The following is a 22,637-nucleotide window of genomic DNA, read 5'->3' on the forward strand; positions in this document are numbered from 1 at the left end:
TGCTGCTAAACCTAGTCACCACCTCACGCGCCTGCAATCCCTTGCAGGACCTGCTGCAGCTGAATCCGAAATAGTTAAGGAACTACGGCATAAGTCGCTACCTGCTCACACCCAGCCCGCCGTGACGGTTCCGCTCGAGGAAGCACCACTACATCAGGTTGCCCTCATTAGCGAGAATCAGCAATGCAGACAATTTGTAGTCACTGCTACGGCACGTCCTAATGTAGATTTGGACGCCATGCAGTCTTCGGCTCATGGAGGCCAGGGCCGGTGTATTCACACCCGCCTTAGCTTCCAAGACCGTCGTGTCGTACCCGAACCCCACGTCCCCTGAGTCCGCTTTCGCAAATCCGTCACCACTCGTCCAACGAGGGCATCTTCCAAGCCACGCCGACAGGCGGCTTCGGAAGCTAGTGAAAACTGGTGCTAGTTTCACAGGTCCTTCGGGTCTAGCGCCCGCCATTGTCGAGCTCCGTGCTCATACAAGGCGGGAAACGCCAAAGCCGATGAGTAAAAGCGGCCGTACTTGTCGGCCCTTCCCACCAGGTTGGTCGCTTGCTCTATGTGCACGATTACCGCACAAACGCTAAGTTCCTATTAGACACTGTAGCCCAAGTCTCTGTCGTACCACGAGGTAGCAGCAAATAACAAGCTACAGTGCTTCGACTATGCGCCGCGAATGGCTCAGTCATTCCTAACTACGGTACACGACAACTCGCGGTCAACCTGGGCAACCGACAACGGTATCTGTGGACGTTCATCATTGCTGATGTTCCTACAGCCATACTAGGTATCGATTTCCTACAGCACTATGAATTGCTTGTCGATTCACGTAGGCTGCAGCTAATCGATACTTCGTCGAACAGCGAATTCACGGGCTGCAAAGCCCACATGAACGCTTACAGAATCCTCGGCACTTTTTACTCGCGTGACGATAAATTCCACGCCCTATTCGAGAAATTCCCCACACTAACCAAACCACTCGAGGAGCTTCCATCGGTGACCAATCATGTGGCACACCACATAGTCACCCGCGGCCCGCCAGTCACGGCACGACCTCGCCGACTGGCACCGGACAAATCAGCTTTCGCTAAACGTGAGTTTGACAATTTACTAGCTACTGGTATTATTCGTCCTTCTCACAGTCCACGGGCCTTTCCTCTTCATATGGTGCGCAAAAAAATGGGGTGAGTTGGAGACCATGCGGCGACTACCGAGCTTTAAACGTAGTTACGCGCTTTGATGGCTACCCCATCCCCCACATACACGACATCACGGCATCGCTCAAGGGCACGACTATCTTTTCTAAGATCGATCTGGTACGAGCATATCATCAGATCCCAGTCGCTCTTGGAGATATCGATAAAACTGCTATCACGACTCCTTTCGGTTTGTTTGAGTTCCTACGAACGCCATTTGTATTACGGAATGCCGCTCAAACTTTTCAAAGGTTTATCGATAGCATTGTACGAGACCTAGATTTTGTTCGCGTCTATATTGATGACCTGCTAATCTCATCATCAAACGTAGATGAACATTATCAACAGCTTACGCTATTATTCCAGCGCCTTTCGGATAATGGGATAGTAGTTAACCCGGACAAGTGCGAGTTGGGTAAACGAGAAATAATATTTCTGGGTCACGTTATCAAGCAAGAGGGTATTCTACCTTGCGAGGACAAAGTGCAGGCAATAAAGGAATACAACGCGCCGTCCTCACTCAAGGAATTGAAGGCTTTTCTCGGTTTGGTTAACTTCTACCATCGTTTCATCCCACGCGCGGCGGAACGGTTACGACCACTAACCGACTTACTTCGCAGCAACCCACGCAGATTAGAAATGAACGATTCTGCACGTACTGCATTCACTGAAATCAAAACGGCTCTTGTGCAAGCCACTTTTCTCGCCCATCCCGATCCATTAGCCACGTTTAGTATAGCGGTTGATGCATCCGGTGTTGCTATAGGAGCAGTCATGCAACAAAACATCTCCGGTAGTTGGCAACCCCTCGAGTTCTTCTCACGACGCCTCACTCCCACGGAGACGAGATAAAGCGCTTTTGGTCGCGAGCTGCTAGCAGCCTACTGCGCCATCAAAAATTTCCGGCACGCAGTAGAAGGACGTCAATTCATTTTATTCACCGACCATAAGCCCTTAACGTATGCTTTGCATACCAAGTCTGACCGTTACTCACCACGAGAGTGCAGACATTTGGATTATATCTCCCAGTTCACGACAGACCTTCGTCACATCAAAGGCAAGTCGAACTGTGTTGCCGATGCTCTACCACGAATCCAAACGAATGCAGTTACTCTGCCGGTGCTCGATCTTCCTGCTATGGCCGCTGCCCAAGCAAACGATCCCAGTTATACAAAAGCACTACACTCTATGTCCCTTCAGTATCAGGAAGTGCCTCTAGCCATGACTTCTGGCACCATGCTATGCCATACTTCTACCGGCCATCCTCGACCCATCGTACCCTCGACGCCACGCTACAACGTCAAGCTACGCATCCTTTGCAACTGCTAACGAGCATAGATCAAACGTTTTTCCATACATCTTTAACATAAATTACTCATTTCCAGGGTCGAGTGAAAGCTGAGTATATGCATGTCGGTAGTACATTAAGTTGTTAACTGTTGCTTTAAGCCGAGTCTGGAATTCAAAGCTCAACTTACTGTGTTTGTTAAGAGTTTGATTTGGTACTGGAGACCTTATTTTATATTACTTCAAACCTGTTGACGCCACGTCCATGCACTTTCTTCTCCTTAATGTCGAACCTGATGAGATTCATCTGTTTCATCGACTTTTTAAAATCATGTCATAGTTTTCAATGGTGTTGATAATAATCATCAGTCTTTTTCCTCTCTCATCTCCACAGTTAATATTACATGTTATATTCGATGATATACAAAAACAACTTACAGTGAGGTGACAAGAAAGTGGCTACATCATTCTACAGTCCCAACATTTCATTAGAGATATCCTATGATGATATCTAAGGGTGAGGATAGCGATGCAACTTATCTTCCTACGTATTCTATGGTGCGTATCAGATGTACTGCAATCTTTGAATCACATTTTTAGATAGGGTACGTCAATGAAGCACAGTGTTCCGATTATTTGCACGTGAAATGGATTGATTTAGTAAGCCAGGAAACTAGAACTTCAAAACTTGCCGCCGAGTAGGTTATGGCGTTCGGAGTCTTCATACTCGGGAATATATGTTAACAGTAGCTATTTTCAAGACATAAAATTTACACGATATGACGATTCTATTATGCACCAGTGTAAAGAAAGTAACTGTAATTCAAATAGTCATAATAAAAATAGTGGGTGGGAATGGATGATGATATGATGAACTGGCTGAGGTCAATGTTTGGTCCTTGGTGGATACTCATGACAAGCGTTGATCACTCACATCTATTTCTTTCACACAAAACAGTTAGAAAAGAAATAAGAAAGCCAGACACAGTAGAACTGTTGCCGCTGGATATATTTTGGTTTTCATCGTTCGCGAATACCAAGTAAAATTTCACTGCAGCATTAAAAATAGCAGTAACTTATAAAATGATACACCTTTATTCAAGAACAAAACAAGTAACATCGTGGCTTATCAGACTGTTCAATACTCCATGAGTACAGAATACTGGACGTGTGGCAAAACCAGTTTTAAAGTTTTGTTTGTCCGAATATTTTCCAGTATGTAACATTGATGGACGATGAATTTTTTAATGATCTCTAGAATTCAGTTTGAAACAACAGACCAGGTAATTTTGAGAATCATGCTCAATTCAACCTGTCAAGTTGCATCTATTTGGATTTACTAAATAGGAAAATCTTGAAAATATCTCCAAACGATGCACTTTGAAGGTAAATAAAGAATAAATGATCATAGAGAAGTAGGGTACTTGATCGTTCATGGTGTCAAATGAAAGTGGGACTGCTTAGTTGGTTTTTTGAAAGATATAGGAATCATCACTCACCATGTTTCCGAATATATTGTGAAAAAATAATCGATAAGCTTAAGCTTTAAATGTACAACAGTGTCAACAGGCTTGATTTTCTCGTCTTGTTCCTAGAAAGCTATTTGTTATAGCAATCTGTCAACTCATAAACTCTCGGATTACCGAAGCTAGTTTTACTGTTTTACGGACATTTTAATTATTGAAAAGTTCAAGTGTTCACTAAATTTTGTGCATAATTGTCAGCCCAAACACTGGGTAGAAAGAAAATTTGTAATGTGGATGTTTAGTTAGGGCTACTTTGTACATCATTCCACTCTTAATTCAACTCTCGAAAATATAATACCTTCTAGTGCTCTCATCAGTTCCTCCTGGTTTGAATACTAGTTTATTCATGATTGGAATCACTAATAAACATACTACTCCAATTACTACAACTTTTTATAAGTAATTTTAGCGTCACTATCTTACTATTATTATGAACTTACGAAACCCATAACGAGTTCCTAGAATCTGTAAAAGCTCTCCATAAAAAGAGGCAATCAAATTAGAAATCTGACAATTCCAGTTCATATAAGAAGTAATAAAACACCCGTTATTTGCATTTACGCGAGGCTTATCGTTTCTCCAGTGCTACAGGCAATTATAGTTGAGATTTGAGTATTCAAATACAGGATCAAAACTCACGAGACCATAATTAATGAAAGCATGTGCACAATTGCACGTAAACGATGAAAAGCGACACGAGATAAAGAGTGAAGAGACGTAGCAGTGAGCGCCGGTTACAAGGTAACAAAGCGTTTTTTGTTAAGGTGGATGTTTTGTGGAGAGCACACCAATGAAATTAGCCATTTTCCAAAGTTATCCACCAATAGTGGTAAATGGTACCGCATTATGATGGAAACATGGAGATGTAACATCAAGACTCACTACACAATGCAAACAGTAAACCCTTCTAAGTGGTGAAGAAGGCGAAAGTAACCTACAAAGTTTTGATGACTTCACTTGACAGTTTATTTTGTTTATGAAACTTGATGACATTTAACAATTACTTTCACATAAACTAGTGATATACTGTACGACAGAACTGCCACACTCAGTAGCTTGATATCAACACAATGCATGTTTTAAGGCTTCAGAGAACAACCTACTGCTGTGCGCGGGTGCTATTTTCAGGTGTAGATTCTGAAATTCACCGTTAATTTGACACTACATAATAGCTTGTATTATCTTCATAAATTTGTGTATGTTTTCTTCTTCGATTACAGTATATTCTCATAAAGACAACCTTATCTCTTTCATGATATATTTCTTTGACTGAGCGTATTATACAACACCGTTCTGTCTTTATCCGTAGTATATAAGCTGTGATGATTTTGACACATTAAGATCACTGAATTTCAAACAGACTGAATTCTAGCGTATATTAAGTCTTGTGCATTCACCCAGCTTATGTACGACAGGGATTTTTAATCACCAAACCATAAACAAAAATCTGAATAATTGTCTTAATAAATATGGAAACATTGACTATGGAGCACGTCTCCCCCGGATGAAATCATCTCGGATTGATTGTTATCAGTTGTCTGTTGAGGATTCACAGAATTACCAGTGTTACCACGCAATGAAATATCTTCATGATATCAGTTGATATATATCGCTATATTCCGTTACAGCTAAACACTAATGAAATCGAGAAAATTGGCCTAAACCTAGACAAAAAGTATTGAAATCAACAAACTAATCAGAATGCAAGTTGTAGTCCGTTTCCTTCTCGGCTATACACCTGTTCCTTTATTTAGCCTGCTACCAAAATTAATTTAGAAACCGACTTACCTGAAGTGAATACCAGCCCAAATACTATTATTATTATTATTATCCACAAACATCTAATGAGTACATAAGTGTTGCGAAGAAACCATTTCGAGTTTCCTCAAAAATGCAATAATACACAAGTTTCAATAATGTCAGCATTATGTTTGCCATATTTGAAAAAAGAGAGTAAAAATAATAGAATAATAATAATTCGGGTTCTGTGTAATTGAAAAGAACATTGAATTGAGTTTAAAGAAGGAAAGGAAGAAAATAAGGGAATAGAAATAAAAGAGACGTGAAATACGCCAATAGTTTAATAGGTGTGTTTATGAACACGGAACAAGAATAAACGACTATGTATGTATCGTGAAGTTGTGGAGATATGACTGACAAGCTTATTTTGTAAATAGTTTTCAATATTATTTGTATTTGTTTTGTCAGCTTTTCACTGTATGTACATTTATCATTAAATGACTGTACGTGTTGCTTTAGTCAATGACCTTGAACCCTCTTTCCGTTGTGATTCCAACATAGCGTGACATATTCTTTCTGGCTAACAAATACATTACTACTCACACATCCCTCGTTCTATTTTCATTTGTGATTGAGTTAGCTGAATTCTAAATCAAATATTATCATTACTTATAGACTGTAATTGGAATATATCACATTCTACGTGGGATTATATCACTAGAGAGTTCGCCAACCTGCTCAGAATCATCAAACATTTATAATTGTGGATTTACATTACCGGACCTAATCAGAACACGCAAAGTTTGGTCAATTTAAGTAACGTCCCTAATTTGTTATTGTATTTGTAACATTTAACTTGTATATATTAATATTACTATTGAATGTTATTAACTTTGTTGATACCTTTTGCGTTTATATATTGTCTGGTCCACCACAAATTTAGTAACAAAAATAAAACAGAAAATAATTAAGAAAAAATAATTCATTATTGCAGTAAGATATGACACTGGAATAAATGTTTGTGCAGTCATAGTTTGGAGTGATTCTATGAAAGTATCAATTAAATGAAAAGAATAACGAAATATCAATATGTATGAGTCATATATGCATAGTGAAGATAAAACTTATTGTCTTAATCACAAACCTCGTAATCTTAAGAATAGTATTTATTTAAAAGGAAAAAAGAGAGAAAGGAAACAAACACCTCGTGAAAGAGTTTAACCATGATAATAATGAATGTCGACCCCCGAAGTAAACCAAGAATTGAAGAAACCCTTTACTGCACTCGTATAAACACACGTAGATTTGTGTAATTGTGTAGAGAGTGAAACCGGATATTAGTACGAACATTTGTGCATCCGACAGTCAACACGCACGATTATACTTTGTCAGTATCTGAAGGTAGACTCAAAACAACGCGTTCAGGAAGAAAAGTAAGTTTTCCAGAACATTCAAACAAATATTGCACGCAAGACATTCATTAACACTGTTTCATCTCGATTTATCTTTGTATTATATACAATATAAATACCAGTTTTAATATGCTGATATTTAAATATTTATTCGAAACAACAATATTTTTGCTAATATACTCGCTAATATATGTATATTGAAACAAAAAACATCATGTCAAAACCGTTCTTATGCTATCGTATGTACATGTGTTTATTTTCCTTTTTCGCCGCTTTCTCTTTACGCGCATACGAGCGTGGTTCGAAATGCACTTACATATCCCCTTTTGTTTTCCAGGACGGCTGAAAAAGACGAAAAAAGAACGACGAAGTTTACGATGAACCGAAATTTTCATTGTATACGTTTCTTTTATTATTATGTTTTGCCACATGGTCCCTTAAAGTAAGAAAAGACGTCTAGACACTGCTGAACATGCCAAGCTGTCAGAAGAGTGTTTACTAACGACAAACTGTTTGTAATTGGTCGTCGCTACCCCACAAGGGGGAGGAAGTGATATGTGGCGGTAGACAAATCCCCAAAATCAATAGCTCTGTAAGCCTTAGACATTCAGTGCTGACCACATTAGTTTTAATGGACTCACCTTGCTGAAGGCGCTCGGTCATGTATCCGTACCAGATCATGAGTGGGAACGCCATGTTCAACATCGCATGCAATCGCTAGCCAGATTAGGTCAGTCGGTCCTTGATTAATTGATAACCTATCAATTATATCTTCGAACCTCCTCACTTCTGTGATTCGATTTCATTTGATGGGTACGATTATTGTAAGAAGGTGTTACTGGTTAAAGCGTTGTCAAACTCCAAAAACCTGTGTCATCTTCAGCTTGATACGCTCTGAGGTAGTTTCAAGAATTCGACAAGCTTAATCTGTATGCAATAGATGCAGTCTACTTAACGCATCATCCTCAAAAAAAGTTCTGCGTCACTGACTCAAAATAGAGAAAACACCACAAAAAAAACTCCGTCCAACAATATAAATATTTCTCACTATTCGGTTAGCACAAGTATCAAAGGAATAATTCGTCCCACAACTGATAGGTGATCCGTGCCACTTATTTTTTAATTTAACACTGTAGGCCAATTCAAGTAAACTGAGAAATTGAAAGATTCTCACTGCCTCATAGCCTATTAATTAATGTAGCAAACAATAGATTCACCAATGTCCTCATTCAAGTCAAAAATGTTGATCAATTTCTTCGTTAGTCAAGGACTAATCTTGAATATAAAGTTGTTTCATACGAATCACTTCCAAAAAATTTGTCTACTAAAGTGACGCGGTTCAACTATAACCTGACAGGAGATTTAGAAAAAGTCTCCCACACAAAACCATATTTCAGTTGATAATTCTCAAGAAATAATATCTTTCATGATGTAGATAATAGCTATGACGAACACGTCAGTCAGCGTTTATAATGGAGTAACTAATGTTCAATTGTTTGCACTCACTTTACCCCTTATTTGTCGAAAAAACTGAAGGTTTTTAACTTCACAACTGCAATCAGTAGCAGAAGTGTTTTACATAAGTTTCGCCAGCTTAAGTTCAGTCAATGATATAAGTTTAAAGCACTAGCTTCATGAATGTGTACAGTTGAAAAATGACTTGTATAGAATTTTGTTGTTTGAAGCTTTTGTTTAAACCTTCCATTGTTAGTTGTTACTATAACATTTATTCGTCAACCTTGACAAGACTTTGATTTTATCAATACTTATATCATGAAACTTGAATTTAAAAGACGAGTATGTTTGTCATCAGAATAATTATGTTTTGTTCTTAAAGGTATCAAAAAAGCAGCAAAGAAAGAGTCAACAGGGTGTTGACGAATTCGAATCCAGTTTGCGTGAGGATATGGATGATTATGGTGTGCGTGCTGCTTTGAAACCTGAAGACCAACTTCAGTTGTCTGAGCAGGTTTGATTACTTCAAAATTATACGTTTGTAGGAGCTGAAGGAAGAGATTACTAGGGTTCTGACCTCCACCAATCCTCATGCCCCTCAAAACATTGTGAGGTATAATTTTAAAGTAAACGTATATTATTCCCGTATAAATTAAGCACAGGATGGTCAGTACATACAAGTACCTCAAGTGGATCAAATGGCTATCCACTTTTGGCATGAAAGTTACATGCTTCCCCTTGATTCCGATGAAGCCAGAAGACAAATAGCTAGAGATGGTATTATGCAGCCTGAAGGTAAATGAATCTTATTTAATTACTTCTGAGTTAGAGTTACAGGCGGAAGAACTTAACAAAGAGGTAAGTATCTATATTTGCGTTTGTACGTTTCTCCAAAAGCCTGCAGCTGCTGTGAGAGAGAGTGATATTCAATTACCTCAAAAGAAAGTCACTAACCAGTTCAACTTTTGTGAGAGGTCTACCCAAACATATAATAACCCTCAGCGGGTATGTCTTTTAAAAAGTATAATCGCTATCAGGATAGGGGAAGCGTTACAGAGCCCCCTCCAAGGGCGAACTTTTCAGCTAACGTTACACAGTGGAGCATTTATGACGACTACATAGAAGATTTTGATAGACAGCAGGAGAAAAACAAAGATAAGAAGTTGTTAGGTGTGAGTCACAAGCAGGAAAATAAAGCGCACAAAAAGGTTATCCTTGGAGATACACAGGTAACTTTACACTAAATCTTCAAAAACCTCAGTTTACTCGAATAAAAGGGATGATGAAACGTTTCGCGACTCTGTTTTGATTCAAATGATTGTATTTTTCTCGGAAGACGATGAAAGATGTTCAGGTTTACTTAACATTGCTCTGTAGTGGCTCCTAATGAATGATAAACTGTTGGTTTTGAGTGCCCTAAAAAGGATATATATATTAATAACCAAACAATTACTTGAAAATACTTAGTGTATCCATGATATGATTATCAAGTGCTTGGATGATACTGCTACATCCATCTTTACCACTGCTTATACTCACAGTAACAAGACTTCATTAAGATGAGGGTCTTTGGACGTCTTTTTGGTTGTTCCTATTTGAAGGAAATCATTTTGACAAAGTAGGTATAACAACTGACAGAATGATATAAATCCATTTTTATTTCATGGTTTCTCATCGGGTCCTTAAAACCAGATTCGTACTAAAGTATAACATACCACCTGTTCGTAAACATAGGTGACTTTAAAATCGAAATGCAAAGGATGACTAATACTGTGTGTTAATCCTGTGAACAGCTTACGAGAACATACAAAAGAAAAAATAAACTGTACTATTTGTTTTAGTTCGTATATGTTGGTCGTTTGGGTCTCTTCGGAAGCAAACTCCGACCTAAAGCGTGCTTGCAGAGCTGCTGTATAGTAGGAGAAACCTTGCCAGACAACTTAAGCTGTCGACAATATCGGACTGATCACTAACTCTGTTGTATCCTTGATCAACTTGGGTTTCAACTTGAGGCTTACTTAACCGCGCCGGGCCAACTGATGTGTATACCTATGTATATGAAAAACAGAAGTCCAAAGGCCTATATAGTTCATGTATGTAGGTATATGAAAAGGGTACGTGTTTGGTGTCGTACAATGGAAACGTTAGTTGAAATATTATTTGCATTATGTCTTATACAATCAGCGGCCTAATCTTTCAGGTAAAGGACATGGTAAAAAGATATAGTACCACATACTAGGAAGAGGCGAATGACAATCTCCCTTGAGAGAATGCTTATGTTCATGTATATGTCAGGAAGCACTGTGGCAGTAACCATGGGTTGAGTGATATGCATGCAATGTGAATGAGACAGTCCGTTAAAACAAATATGTCTCTAAGGGAGTGGTGAACATCTACCCTCCCAAGTAGGTGGATATACCTATGTTTGTACTATGGGATGCATGGGATAAACCCTGTGTTTTACTGGTGTGCATGTGAAGTATATTTGCTTACAGAGTAGGTGTGTGCGCGTGTATATCAAGGAATGCATAGATAAAAGTTCGTGTTTTGCCTGGTATGCATGTAGACTATACCTATCCAGCGTAATTAAAAGCTTCAAAATCCTCTACTTACTCTTCTTATGATACCGAGGTACACGTAAAGACCTGAGAAGCCGCGGCTTTCCGCAAAACCACATCCACGTGGTGGATTCGTGAGTCTTGAAAACTCTGAATTCACTCCAGGAGGGCTTCACCAGAAAATATTCACCAACCAATCTGGCTGGAACATCACCACCACGTTACTGAGTCTCTCCATTAATGTTTAGGATAGTAGTTGACCAGTGGTGCAGGTACATCCAGATAATTAGCTACCGTTCGTTTCCGTTTAAAAGGCTCGTTACTTATTGATATTGCCGAGGCAATCAGCGCAGGATACATATATCTCGAAACAGGCTAATCACTTCCTTAACATCAAAGGGATCCAGACAACCAACATATGGTAATAAAAATTCACCCCACCACACAAGCCAGTGACCATCTGAATTCACTAGCTAGATAAACAACTCCATGAAGTTTGAGGCGTAAGGTACTATGTTAGAGTCCTGAAGTAAACACCGACTCTGAGACGCAGGTGCATCTAGGTGACGAAACCTGTATAAAACAAAACGAGCTCCTTGAATTCCACTGCTTGTTACCATACATCTTTACTTAAAATGTGTTGTTTTTTGCTTTTAATTTATTTAAGTAAAAAAACTAACAATATAATGATGGTGTATTACATATTCATCATTATTGTGAAAGGTTTGCACTTAAGACGTATTCATTTTGATAAAGCTTATGTTGATCTATCACAATTTCTTGAATAAGTTTGCAGAAAATTTGTGAACTTTACGATTGATTCTTATTTCTTTTTGTTCATCATGTAGAAACAGTGGGATGAAATTTTAGGCAGATTAAATTTCTATTATTGTGCTAGTTTATGTTGCTCCCTTATATCTTTAAATCATATACACGCTAATGAGCTTGAAGATGTCCATTTCGCAAAAGATGAAGGGCAAACAAGGGATATTTTTTATTAGATCTTATATTGATATCAATATCCGGCGCTTGTATTCCAAGTTTTCCCTCGCGGTTAGTAATTAAGCTTGAGTTCTTATTCCTTGTCAAAAGTTTGTGCTGAAATTGACTGTATAAGTTTATTTATTTTATGCTGTTCATAGAAAATATTGTCTTCTTGGTTATTTCGAATCCCAAATTAATGCGTAGAATAATGGATGTGATAGAAATACGACAATTCACCTCACTGAAAAATAAAAACACAGATAGTAGGAGAAGATATGTAAGGATCACATTGTGTTCACAAAAACTCACTTTATCTACATGAAATGTGATCTAGCTGAAAAGTGCCTTTCACTATCATTAAGTTTAACGGCTTAGAAATCAAGAACTAAAAGTTTTGTGTGCAACCGACTATTGACTGTCAAGTGTTTCTAGTGGGTCACACAAACCTCATCATTTTAAGGTCTTCTTGCACATAAAGTAGAAGTATAGCGTTTACAAAATTGAGATTACACAAAATGTCTCAGCAAGATTTCAAAGTTACAATGTTTTATAGATATACGAAAAGGCTAAAGTTAAAAGTGATTAAAAAACCAAACATTTTAGGGTCTGTCCCATTAGTTAGCCGATTAGAATTTAGTTTTTCCCTATCCCATGCAAATCTAACGAATATCATGACGGAAGATATATAGAAAATTCTTGTAATTGTTCTAACGACCCAACCCAGTCTCATTTTACAAACAAAAGTCAGCATTATCACTGTTGGCTGGTAAACACCTCCAAAGCTCAAACAAATAGAACATTAATCGGAGTTTTAAAATTGCTCATTACTGACGTTTTACAAGTATTTTATTCAGTCTACGTTATTCAGTAGGCAAGAAATACTAGTTTGATTGGTTTCAAAACTATTGAATGTGACCAATAAAATGTAGCAGTGATATAGTCAAAAATAATGCTCGAAAAGCTGATTTTACTTCGAAACCTCAAAATAAATCCATCTGCTGATTTCAAAAAAGTGTAATTCTGTGTTTACTTAGGTTAACGGTGTGATATTACTGTATCCTTCTCCAGAAATGTTTCGTAAGCTGAAGTTGTACGTCCGATAATCTTTGTACATGCGCTCTAACACTTATCAATGCATCATTTAAAAATTTTTATTTTAGGGAGATGAATTAAGTCGGTTTGCACAACCCCTTAAAATCGTTGAACGCATGATCAACCAGAACACACATGACGAGATCGCTCAGGATTTTAAGTACTATGAAGACCCTTCAGACGAGTTTAGAGACAACCAGGGTACCTTATTACCCCTGTGGTCATTTTCTTTTGAAAAAGCAAGAAAACTTGCTGTAACGTCGTTGTGCTGGTCATCCCAATACAGTGATCTTTTTGCAGTTGGTCATGGGTCATGTAAGTCACATTTTAATAAACAGACTGATAACAAATTTTTACTGCATACATTTTCATAAAACCGTATCTGAGGATTGATTGCTGAATGAGAATATGTGTAGGGGACGACATTTTGTCATGACTTTTAGACTACTATAAAATCCTAAATATTTTTCTGTTTCAAACCGAAAATAAAGTAAATAATCTGTAGCATCACAGTTTTTAACAGAAATGTGAATGACAAATAGGAACAAATATATAATTCTGCAACTTTTTAAAAGTAGTATCCCAACTAGTATCTACTACCACAAAATAATTCGGTCGTGTAACTATTTGTACGTGATTAAACGACAGAATTAATAACCGTCTGTTAAATCAATTCAGCAATTCGGTGTAAGAGAGTGCTCAGCTATACTATTCAACCAGAACATATTTCATGATTCTATGAAATTAAAATGTTTCTTCTAACATTATTAATTCTTCGCCAAGATAATGCTATAAAACTAAGAATCCAATTGCATCATTGTCACTAAGGCATGACAATAAAAACTCCAGTTCTTTGTTAGTCTTAACATTGATCAATGGTTCCATAAACTAGATTTCTGTCATAAAGTTCTAAAAATGGTCATTAAAAGCTCATTCAAGCAAGAAAATATAAGGAATTTAGCACTGTTTCAAAGTGTATTTTCGAAGTTAAAACTAAGTTTTTTCATACTCAGGTTGATGTACAAGAGCACTTTAAAGATAAAGAATACAGATATGAACCAATGAATAATATACATTGAATATGAACAATTTGTGGCCTGAATATGTTGAAAGAATTTTATACTTTAAGTTGAACTATCAGTAATTAATTCAAATGTAGTCTATACTTCATAATTTATTGTCTTCGTTATTTATTAGATGATTTTTTGAAACAGTCCAACGGCCTTATTTGTGCATATACACTAAAAAATCCAAGTTACCCAGAATATTACCTTGAGACAGAATCAGGTGTACTCTCATTGGACTTACATCCATCACTGCCCTATATGCTTTGTGTTGGATTTTATGATGGAGCAGTTGGAGTTTATAGTATTTTACAACATAAAAATGGACCATTATATTTAAGTACAGCAAGAACTGGTAAACATACAGATCCTGTATGGGAAGTTCGCTGGCAACCGAATGATTCAGATGCAAATTTAAATTTCTTTTCTGTTAGTGCAGATGGGCGAGTTACATCATGGACACTGATTAAAGTTAGTGAAAGTGACTGGTATAATTCCTTTACGGAAAATAGGATTCATAGTATACACAATACCAATATTGTTAAAAGCTATAAAAAACATGTAGATTAAAGATTTTATTATTATTCCAATTTTCCTAATCGGAATTACAAGTAAACAAAGTGCGGCTGAATTGGGTACTAGATATTACAACACTGTATGGTTTAGTCACAAAACTCATATGGTTATTTTTAAAAGAGACATCATCAACAAGATACTTTGTATATTTTGTTTTATTTTATATTCAGCCACCTAAAAGATAAGATACCTGAAGTATCATAAACAGAAAAGATAGATATGACTGTTACATTCACAATCTGTTTGATATAAATAATTTCGCTTTCGGCTAAAACTGTCGACTACATATATGATTAACACCTGACAGCCGGTATTTGTATGGTTTGCTTTCAAGCACAAGTTGCTATTATTTTCGTTAGGATGAACCCTACTTTTTGCTAACGTCCTCATATTTTAACTTAACATACTTGACCAAGTAGTGGTCTTCAAAACTTAGTCAATATCTCAAAAAATAATTATTTCCATGAAGGAAACCAGGAGCTCAGGACACCATCCAATAATATCCTTTTGGTCTGTACAAAGACTCTATTCAGTATGAATACCACAATGTCTATAGAGACGACTCATAGACCTTTCAACTATAAATATGTGCTCATCACCAGATCTAAAGCTTATATGACCGATTTCAGGTAGCATACTGAATACATCTCATAAAAATGTCTCGAACTAGGACAACACAGGTGCTAAGTTCCTTCTAGTCACAGACAGTTCTTCAATGGTTTTTGCAAATAACAATTTTGCTTAAAAACTCTAAAAAGGTAACTCCCCAACTGAAGCTTTAACTAATAAGGTTTTGTTTTATTTATTATATATCCAAATCTAACTCATTAAAGTTTGAATACGATCATAAACTGTTAACAGCTTGTAGAAGTTGGATTGCAGTACTTGGTTTCAAATTTATGCAATGAATCAATAACTTGAACAATAAACAGAGTTAGTGTTTCACAAACAATGTTCTCAAATTGAATAAATTAATTCGTTTTATAGTATCAGATAACAACAATAATTCAAATAAAAAAATCTCTATTCTTTTAACCTCAGTTAATCAGAAATACAAATCTTATTTAGAATATTTATTTGAAAGGGCTAGGAATGATTATATTTCAATCCACTAGAATTCAATTATAAATTATAAAATTTCAATGATTATTAATTGAGAAATTTATCTATGAAGCAATCATCTTTTGAATGCGAAATAGCGATGATCTAATAAATACGATGATATACAATTCAATTCAATAAACTGAATTTATAAGTATAAACATGGAAATTTATTGAAAGTAAATGGACAGAATTCATACTGAATTAATGAATGAAGTTTAAAATTCTTTTTTTTTTTTTCCCATGTGTTGTATTTAAAGAATTAACATTTCTAACAATCATTTCTATTCTAGTTTAGTATAAAGATGAGAAAGTGATGAAAGTTGAATAAATGCTAAATATTTTCTGTCAACAAAATTCATCTACATCCTAATAGTGATAATCGGATGCATTTGAATAAGATATTAAACAATTCAAATTTAATTGTGTTTATTGAGGGGTGTTTTGAAAAAAAAATATGTATCAATAAATAGAAAGCCTGCTTTCCGAGATAATTCCACTTGTTGTAAGCTGTCTTCGTCTTTTAGACATAATTTTCTTGTCATCCTTCTTTATCCTCTATTGCTTCTTGTATTGATCTCTATTTGTAGAATGATATAGGTAAATTTGATGCAGTGATATTAAAGATGATAGCGAATTCTAAAGAAAGCATCGAACAATCTCGATTAATTACTCTAGGTAAGTTAACAGAAAACTAAAACATGAACCTCGAATAAAATATTTTATACGCTATTATTACTTACTTACGCCTGTTATCCCTTGTGGAGGAGAATAGGCCGCCCACCATCATTCTCCAGTGGATATGCTATTATACTACTTACATATAGTTAAAGTAGCCAGACGGTCTAAAATAAAGTAACACTGATAAGAATCTAAGTGATGAGATGAACTTTGATGTTTTGGGTGATGAGTTTTATAAACAGTCTGCAATAAGTATCATTATCTGATACATTTTACTTCAGAATAAACAGATGATCGATTAGAGAATACTGGATAAATTATTCTTAAGCGTAATAAAACTTTTAATAAGTGTACTCTGTACACTAATCAGCTATTTGATTGTACTCAAGTCCTCTTGACAGTTATTAAGCATGCAGTATTAGTAGCAGACCTATCAACTTTTGCAAACTTAAATATTCAGTAAAATTGAATCACTTTATTTTTATCAATCAAGAAAAATACAACCAAAACATTTTGGTATAATTGGTTCACTTTGAATAGAGCCAAAATAACAATTGGTGCTGAATAAGAAAAAAAACCCACTTCAGAGTACTTTTGTCCATAACATGTGCCGAATTCTGTTGAATATTTCAAAAAGTAGCATATAAAACACGACCTGATTCCTTTAAAAAGGTGAATTTGTATTTAAATACAACTATGCATTGATTCCAATGGCAATTTTTAGAACTAGGAGATATTTATATAAGGAAGCAAAAATCACACTGCTATTTAAAAACGTATTATAATAAGAATAAATAAGTTTCTCTGTTAAGGTGTCCTTTTGTATCACCTAAGTTGCTTACTAACGTAGATCTGTGACTGACAAGCGTTTTGTCTTCGATAACTAAATTTAATTACGAAATCACACTAATATTTTATTTTGATTTTACGTAAAAATATCCACTAACCAAAATATAAATTTCGAGAAACTAATAACCGAATCACTTCATATGCTATGCAACCTACAAAAAGTATGTGTAAAACTACAATTTTGTCTGAATAACAGAGATAATTAAAAGTGAAGCTAATGTATCAGCCACAAAATTATGACTGTGATGCAAAAGATATCTAAACAAAAAAAAACTTTGCCACGAAGAATAAGTTTCTTTTTCCTTTGTTAGTGCAATATGAGGTCGATCTTTTTCTACAGCTGTATGGTATGTAGTGAGTATCCTAAATGTTTTGGGAAGGGATTAAAATGAAATCATCTCAATACCTAAACTTTCGAACACAAAAGTTGTGTTAATTTATTAAAAACTGTTCCCATTATGAGTATCACACGAACCAATACAATACATAGTTTTAGTCATAAACCAATTCCTAATAATGTATACGTAGAACTGTTATCACGAACGGATAGCATAGCAGCACAGACTAAGACCAACTACTAGAGTAAATTATATGTTGAATGAGTAATTTTATATAGGCATTGTTTTATTGTAAACTCAAACAGGGTTTGAATAATTAAATGTTGTGTTCAGTATTCCCGAAACATAAGAAAGAAATTCAAATTAGTGTGAAAGTTACACTAAATATTGATGACATGAGAGAAGCTAACAATTGGTTGACACGCTTAAAAATTGACACTGATAAAACATTTATTTATAGTTTTTAGTCTTTTAAGTATTGCCCTCCTTTTTACCGATATGATGCAGTAAGTTGTGTGACCAAAAACGATGAAATTCATGATTATTTTAAGCGTTACTGTAAGCAGTCGTTCAGTTCGTCGATAAATCAATTCAAAAAGTGGTCACTTTATCAGTCATTCAATCAATCACTCAAATTCTTTACCTATTGTCGACTTTAAGAGTGTCGTTCATCTGTAATTAAATGAATATGTATATATGACTCCACAATAGGATATTTAATTTATGGACGTACAGAACGATAGACATAAATATTGATAGTCCCAGAACAGATGTAGACACTTCGAGTTAGAAGAAACTAACAAAATGAAAGATAAAACATTCAAAATAGTATTAATAACAGTAGAGAATATGTAGAAAACAAGAAACAAGAAGGGCATTCCTATGATAGAAAAGTATTTAAAAAATACTGTATAGGCTTTAAGGGGTAATCACATACGAATGGATTATAATTGATGTTCAGATTTGAAAAATTGACATTTTATTGGTCTTGATTATAGTAATTCCGAAATCAGAAACTTTAACACAATAAAGTTATATAATCAGATGAACTACGAAAATTTCTATCACTTACATAGATTACGAGTTTTGATACAGGAAAAATTAAACTCTAGACAAAACAAAAATCATACATTCTCAATTCTAGATTGCTTAGGCAACAAAATTTCTTGAAAATTCAGCAGTAAATATTTTGAAAAGACCGTTTTAAGACAGTTACTATGAATTTTGTATACTCCGTGTCCATAGCTGAATTCAGGGCTCTCAAACTAGCAAACTTAATAACTGACTCTCAAGGATACGAGAGTTTAAGATAATTAATTAGACATGATCTTTATATTATATCATTCTTAAACTCGGTTGGATTAAATTTCTGGATTTTCTCAATTTCTTGAACCTATGTTGTATGGTTATGTGAGGCTATTGGATGGTTTTTTATTATTATTTACAGGTTTCAAATCGCGTGACCAATATAATAAGTAACATATATTTACTACTAGAATTATATTTGGATAAAATTCAACAATAAAAATCACAGAAGTAACTTTTTAAAACTTTACTAACCGTAACAACCATATATTTTGTCACTTTACTGCCTGTTCTGTTCATTGACAGATTGTGGTACAGCATTCGATTTTCATCGTACTCAAAATCATATATTCCTTGTAGCAACAGAAGAGGGAATGGTGTTTAAATGTAGCAAGGCATATACATCTCAATATCTAGCCACTTATGAAGCTCATCATATGGCTGTTTATCGTGTAGCTTGGAATTTATTTCATCCTGATATATTTATTACATGTTCAGCCGATTGGACAGTTAAAATATGGGATCATACAAAAAGGTAACTCAAACAATTTTTTTTAATGGTTAAGATCACGAGTCAGTTGAAGCTAGACCACCATGGAAAACCTGGAAGCACTGGACGACTGTTTCGTCCTGTTGTGGGACCCCTCAGCAGTGCGCATCCAAGACCTCGCCCCCCTGCGAGATTCGAACCAAGGACCTACTGGTTTCGCGTGCGAGCACTTAACCACTAGACCACTGAGCCGGCATCCAACGGTATTAATGTCTAACTTCAACTAATCCACGAAATTGAGCGACACATCCACCATTGTCTTCAGTGAGTTACAATCTCACAACAGACCTGGTTGAAGTCCACTGGTCACTACTTCTCACCAGAACTCCAGGATATACCTAGTGAAGCCAGTCCCTAGTGAGCATATGTTGATTAATATCAGATGGGTTTTGTGGATATTATAGTAATTTCAATGGTTAAGATCATGAGTCAGTTGAAGTTTATTATTTTATTTGAAAGTTCATTTAAATAAATAGGGAAACTAGATAGATTTTTCTGTTCTAGTTTGTGACTACTTATTACTGATTACTTAGGGAATCCAACCTAAAAAACAATTATTATATTTTCTGGTCAATTATTTATACGATAAAATTGAAATAATGTCAATTTTCCTTATAAGTCAACGAAATGGATATATTAGTCAATCGAAACTAACCAATTTGAATGAAAGTACTTTTGTAAAGAACAAAATATGTGCACATCAACCTTTTCATTTCGTTTGTACTTTAAAAAATGCAAATGTTTTGTATTTTCTTATAATAATTACATGAGATTTTCATGATCCATTATAGTATTTTCACAAATTTGATACATCGTATACATCGTAAGAGAACAGAAATCTTAACGAATCATCATATTCACCTTATTATATGAATTCATGAATAGTGAAATCATACATGTGAAATATAAAATCATAATGTGTCATAATTTATCGATCTCATTGAATCAGTCAGTAATATATAACATAGGTTGTGCTGTAAATCTATATCAATTTACATTGTTACACTTCACATAATAAAATTAACAAGATCAACAATGAGAACAAGATAATAGTGAAGAAGAGAATTTATTGAAAAGAACAATCTTTGTTTCTGTTTTTTTATAGTGAAGTAAGTAGTTGTAAAACCTAAAGATAGATAATATGACTGAACAGAGCGGATGAGTGAGAGGATTCAAATAATGTAATAATAATTAATATCAAGATTTATAAGAAGAGAAAAAATGGATCTATTTGCACAAGTGAAATCTGTTGTGAATCATTTCATCTAACATTCTTGACCATTAATTACAACTATCATTTGAACTTAAACTAGGAAGTCTAAATTTCACAACACAACTTAATCCGATAGTTGTTATCTTGATAAATGTATTCTTGTTTTTTGAGTTTGGCTGTTCCTATCTTTCTTCCAATCTACTCCTATGATAGCTCTCACGATACATTCAGGTAGCTGGATGTTGGCTGAATATGAGTGGTATTGTAGTGAACGGAAAGTCAAGTATAGTAAATCAATACCTTTGTAAAATATGAAAATCATGCATTAAATGAATCATTTGTATATATCCTCCTTGAGTTGTCTCCTACATACTCACTCCATCATTCTTCCAATCCTGTTCTTATGCTGATTTCTCCTTAATTCCCTTTTTCTTTTCTCTTTATTTCAATCTTCTGGTAAACATTCTACTTTCAATTCCTGCACACCACAGTATATGTTTCAGTCATGATAATAAATTCACAAAAAGCATACATTTAGAACTACATAAAAATATAATAGAACAACTGTTTACTAAGTCTTTTTTCTTTCTTTTGAAAAACGAAGCAAACTACGTGTTTAAAATAAATAACAACTTAAGTTTTACGATATTTTTTCTCATTAAATAAATGGCTTTATGACTGTAAGTTTCTAAGACAGTTTTTAGATCATTAATTTGAATTTGAGTTTTCATAATTTTTACTTTGAACTTATTATGTATTCGAAAAAAAATCTCGATGGTATCCAATATCTAGATCATTAACAATACAAGTTTGTATATATAATTGTCTACATGAATATCCAATGAAATTTATGAACTAAGAGATCAACTCTTGTTTAGGATCTGGTAATTTGTAAACTGATAATAAAAGTAATGGATGAAAACTAAATTACAGTTTAATTTGTAATGAGTTGAATTACCCCACTATTGATATTCTGATTGAAATTTAAACCGCTTTGGTTGATATATACATATCGTGTGCGATTGCCTCGATATAGAAATTATGACACAAGTTAATATAGAATAGATGAAATATGACTAGTAGTTCAATCAAGGACAGGTGTTTCATCCTATTTGAAACTCGTCTGTTCAAACACCACCGCATCGTCTACTCAGCTACTGAGTTCTAGTCTCAAATTGAACACTACCTCCAATATACTGATATATCCAGCTGACGACTCTCAACTAGGACGAAACGTTTGTCATGAATTTCACTGCTAGTCATATTCCATCTATTCCGTATAAATTAAATTACTATGTTATTATTTTTGAAGCTTAAATTTACTCTTGGATTTCAATTGTCGTTATTAATCTCTGCTAAATCCATCACTTATACATTAAAACTTCAAACACTATTAAACAAGTCACTAAAAGGAAGCGGTCCCTTTGAATTGATAAACGATATTTTCTTAATTAATTGTAGACGTTAACAGTTAATAGAATACGAACACATGAACATGACAACTTTAAAATTACCTTATTATGCCTAAAATCCTTTCTCTAGATATATATCATAGTAAGTTCATGGGCAAATAAAGATAGTTTAATCTAACATATAAAATGGATAAAGAATTAACTAACATTTCGCCAACAAATATAAATTTATCTATGAAATTACATTTCATAATTATAAGTTGATTGTTTTAAAGATAAACATTTTTAAAACATA

General features: G+C 34.9%; 1 protein-coding gene across 1 annotated transcript in view; it reads left to right on the forward strand.

The window, feature by feature from the left end:
- The first annotated feature begins 8,883 nt into the window (after positions 1 to 8,883).
- Positions 8,884 to 22,637, forward strand: part of DNAI1 (cytoplasmic dynein with WD40 domain) — a 32,680-nt gene continuing 18,926 nt past the window's right edge. The window contains exons 1-11 of the mRNA XM_035734257.2: positions 8,884 to 8,961; positions 9,002 to 9,133; positions 9,165 to 9,245; positions 9,282 to 9,414; positions 9,449 to 9,477; positions 9,517 to 9,624; positions 9,657 to 9,848; positions 13,322 to 13,568; positions 14,451 to 14,788; positions 16,585 to 16,672; positions 19,474 to 19,702. Coding sequence (XP_035588997.2) covers positions 8,938 to 8,961; positions 9,002 to 9,133; positions 9,165 to 9,245; positions 9,282 to 9,414; positions 9,449 to 9,477; positions 9,517 to 9,624; positions 9,657 to 9,848; positions 13,322 to 13,568; positions 14,451 to 14,788; positions 16,585 to 16,672; positions 19,474 to 19,702 — 1,601 coding nt within the window. The 5' untranslated portion in view covers positions 8,884 to 8,937. The remainder of the gene's footprint in view (positions 8,962 to 9,001; positions 9,134 to 9,164; positions 9,246 to 9,281; positions 9,415 to 9,448; positions 9,478 to 9,516; positions 9,625 to 9,656; positions 9,849 to 13,321; positions 13,569 to 14,450; positions 14,789 to 16,584; positions 16,673 to 19,473; positions 19,703 to 22,637) is intronic.

The sequence above is a fragment of the Schistosoma haematobium genome, chromosome 2, assembly GCF_000699445.3.
Source record: "Schistosoma haematobium chromosome 2, whole genome shotgun sequence".
Lineage (NCBI taxonomy): Eukaryota > Metazoa > Platyhelminthes > Trematoda > Strigeidida > Schistosomatidae > Schistosoma > Schistosoma haematobium.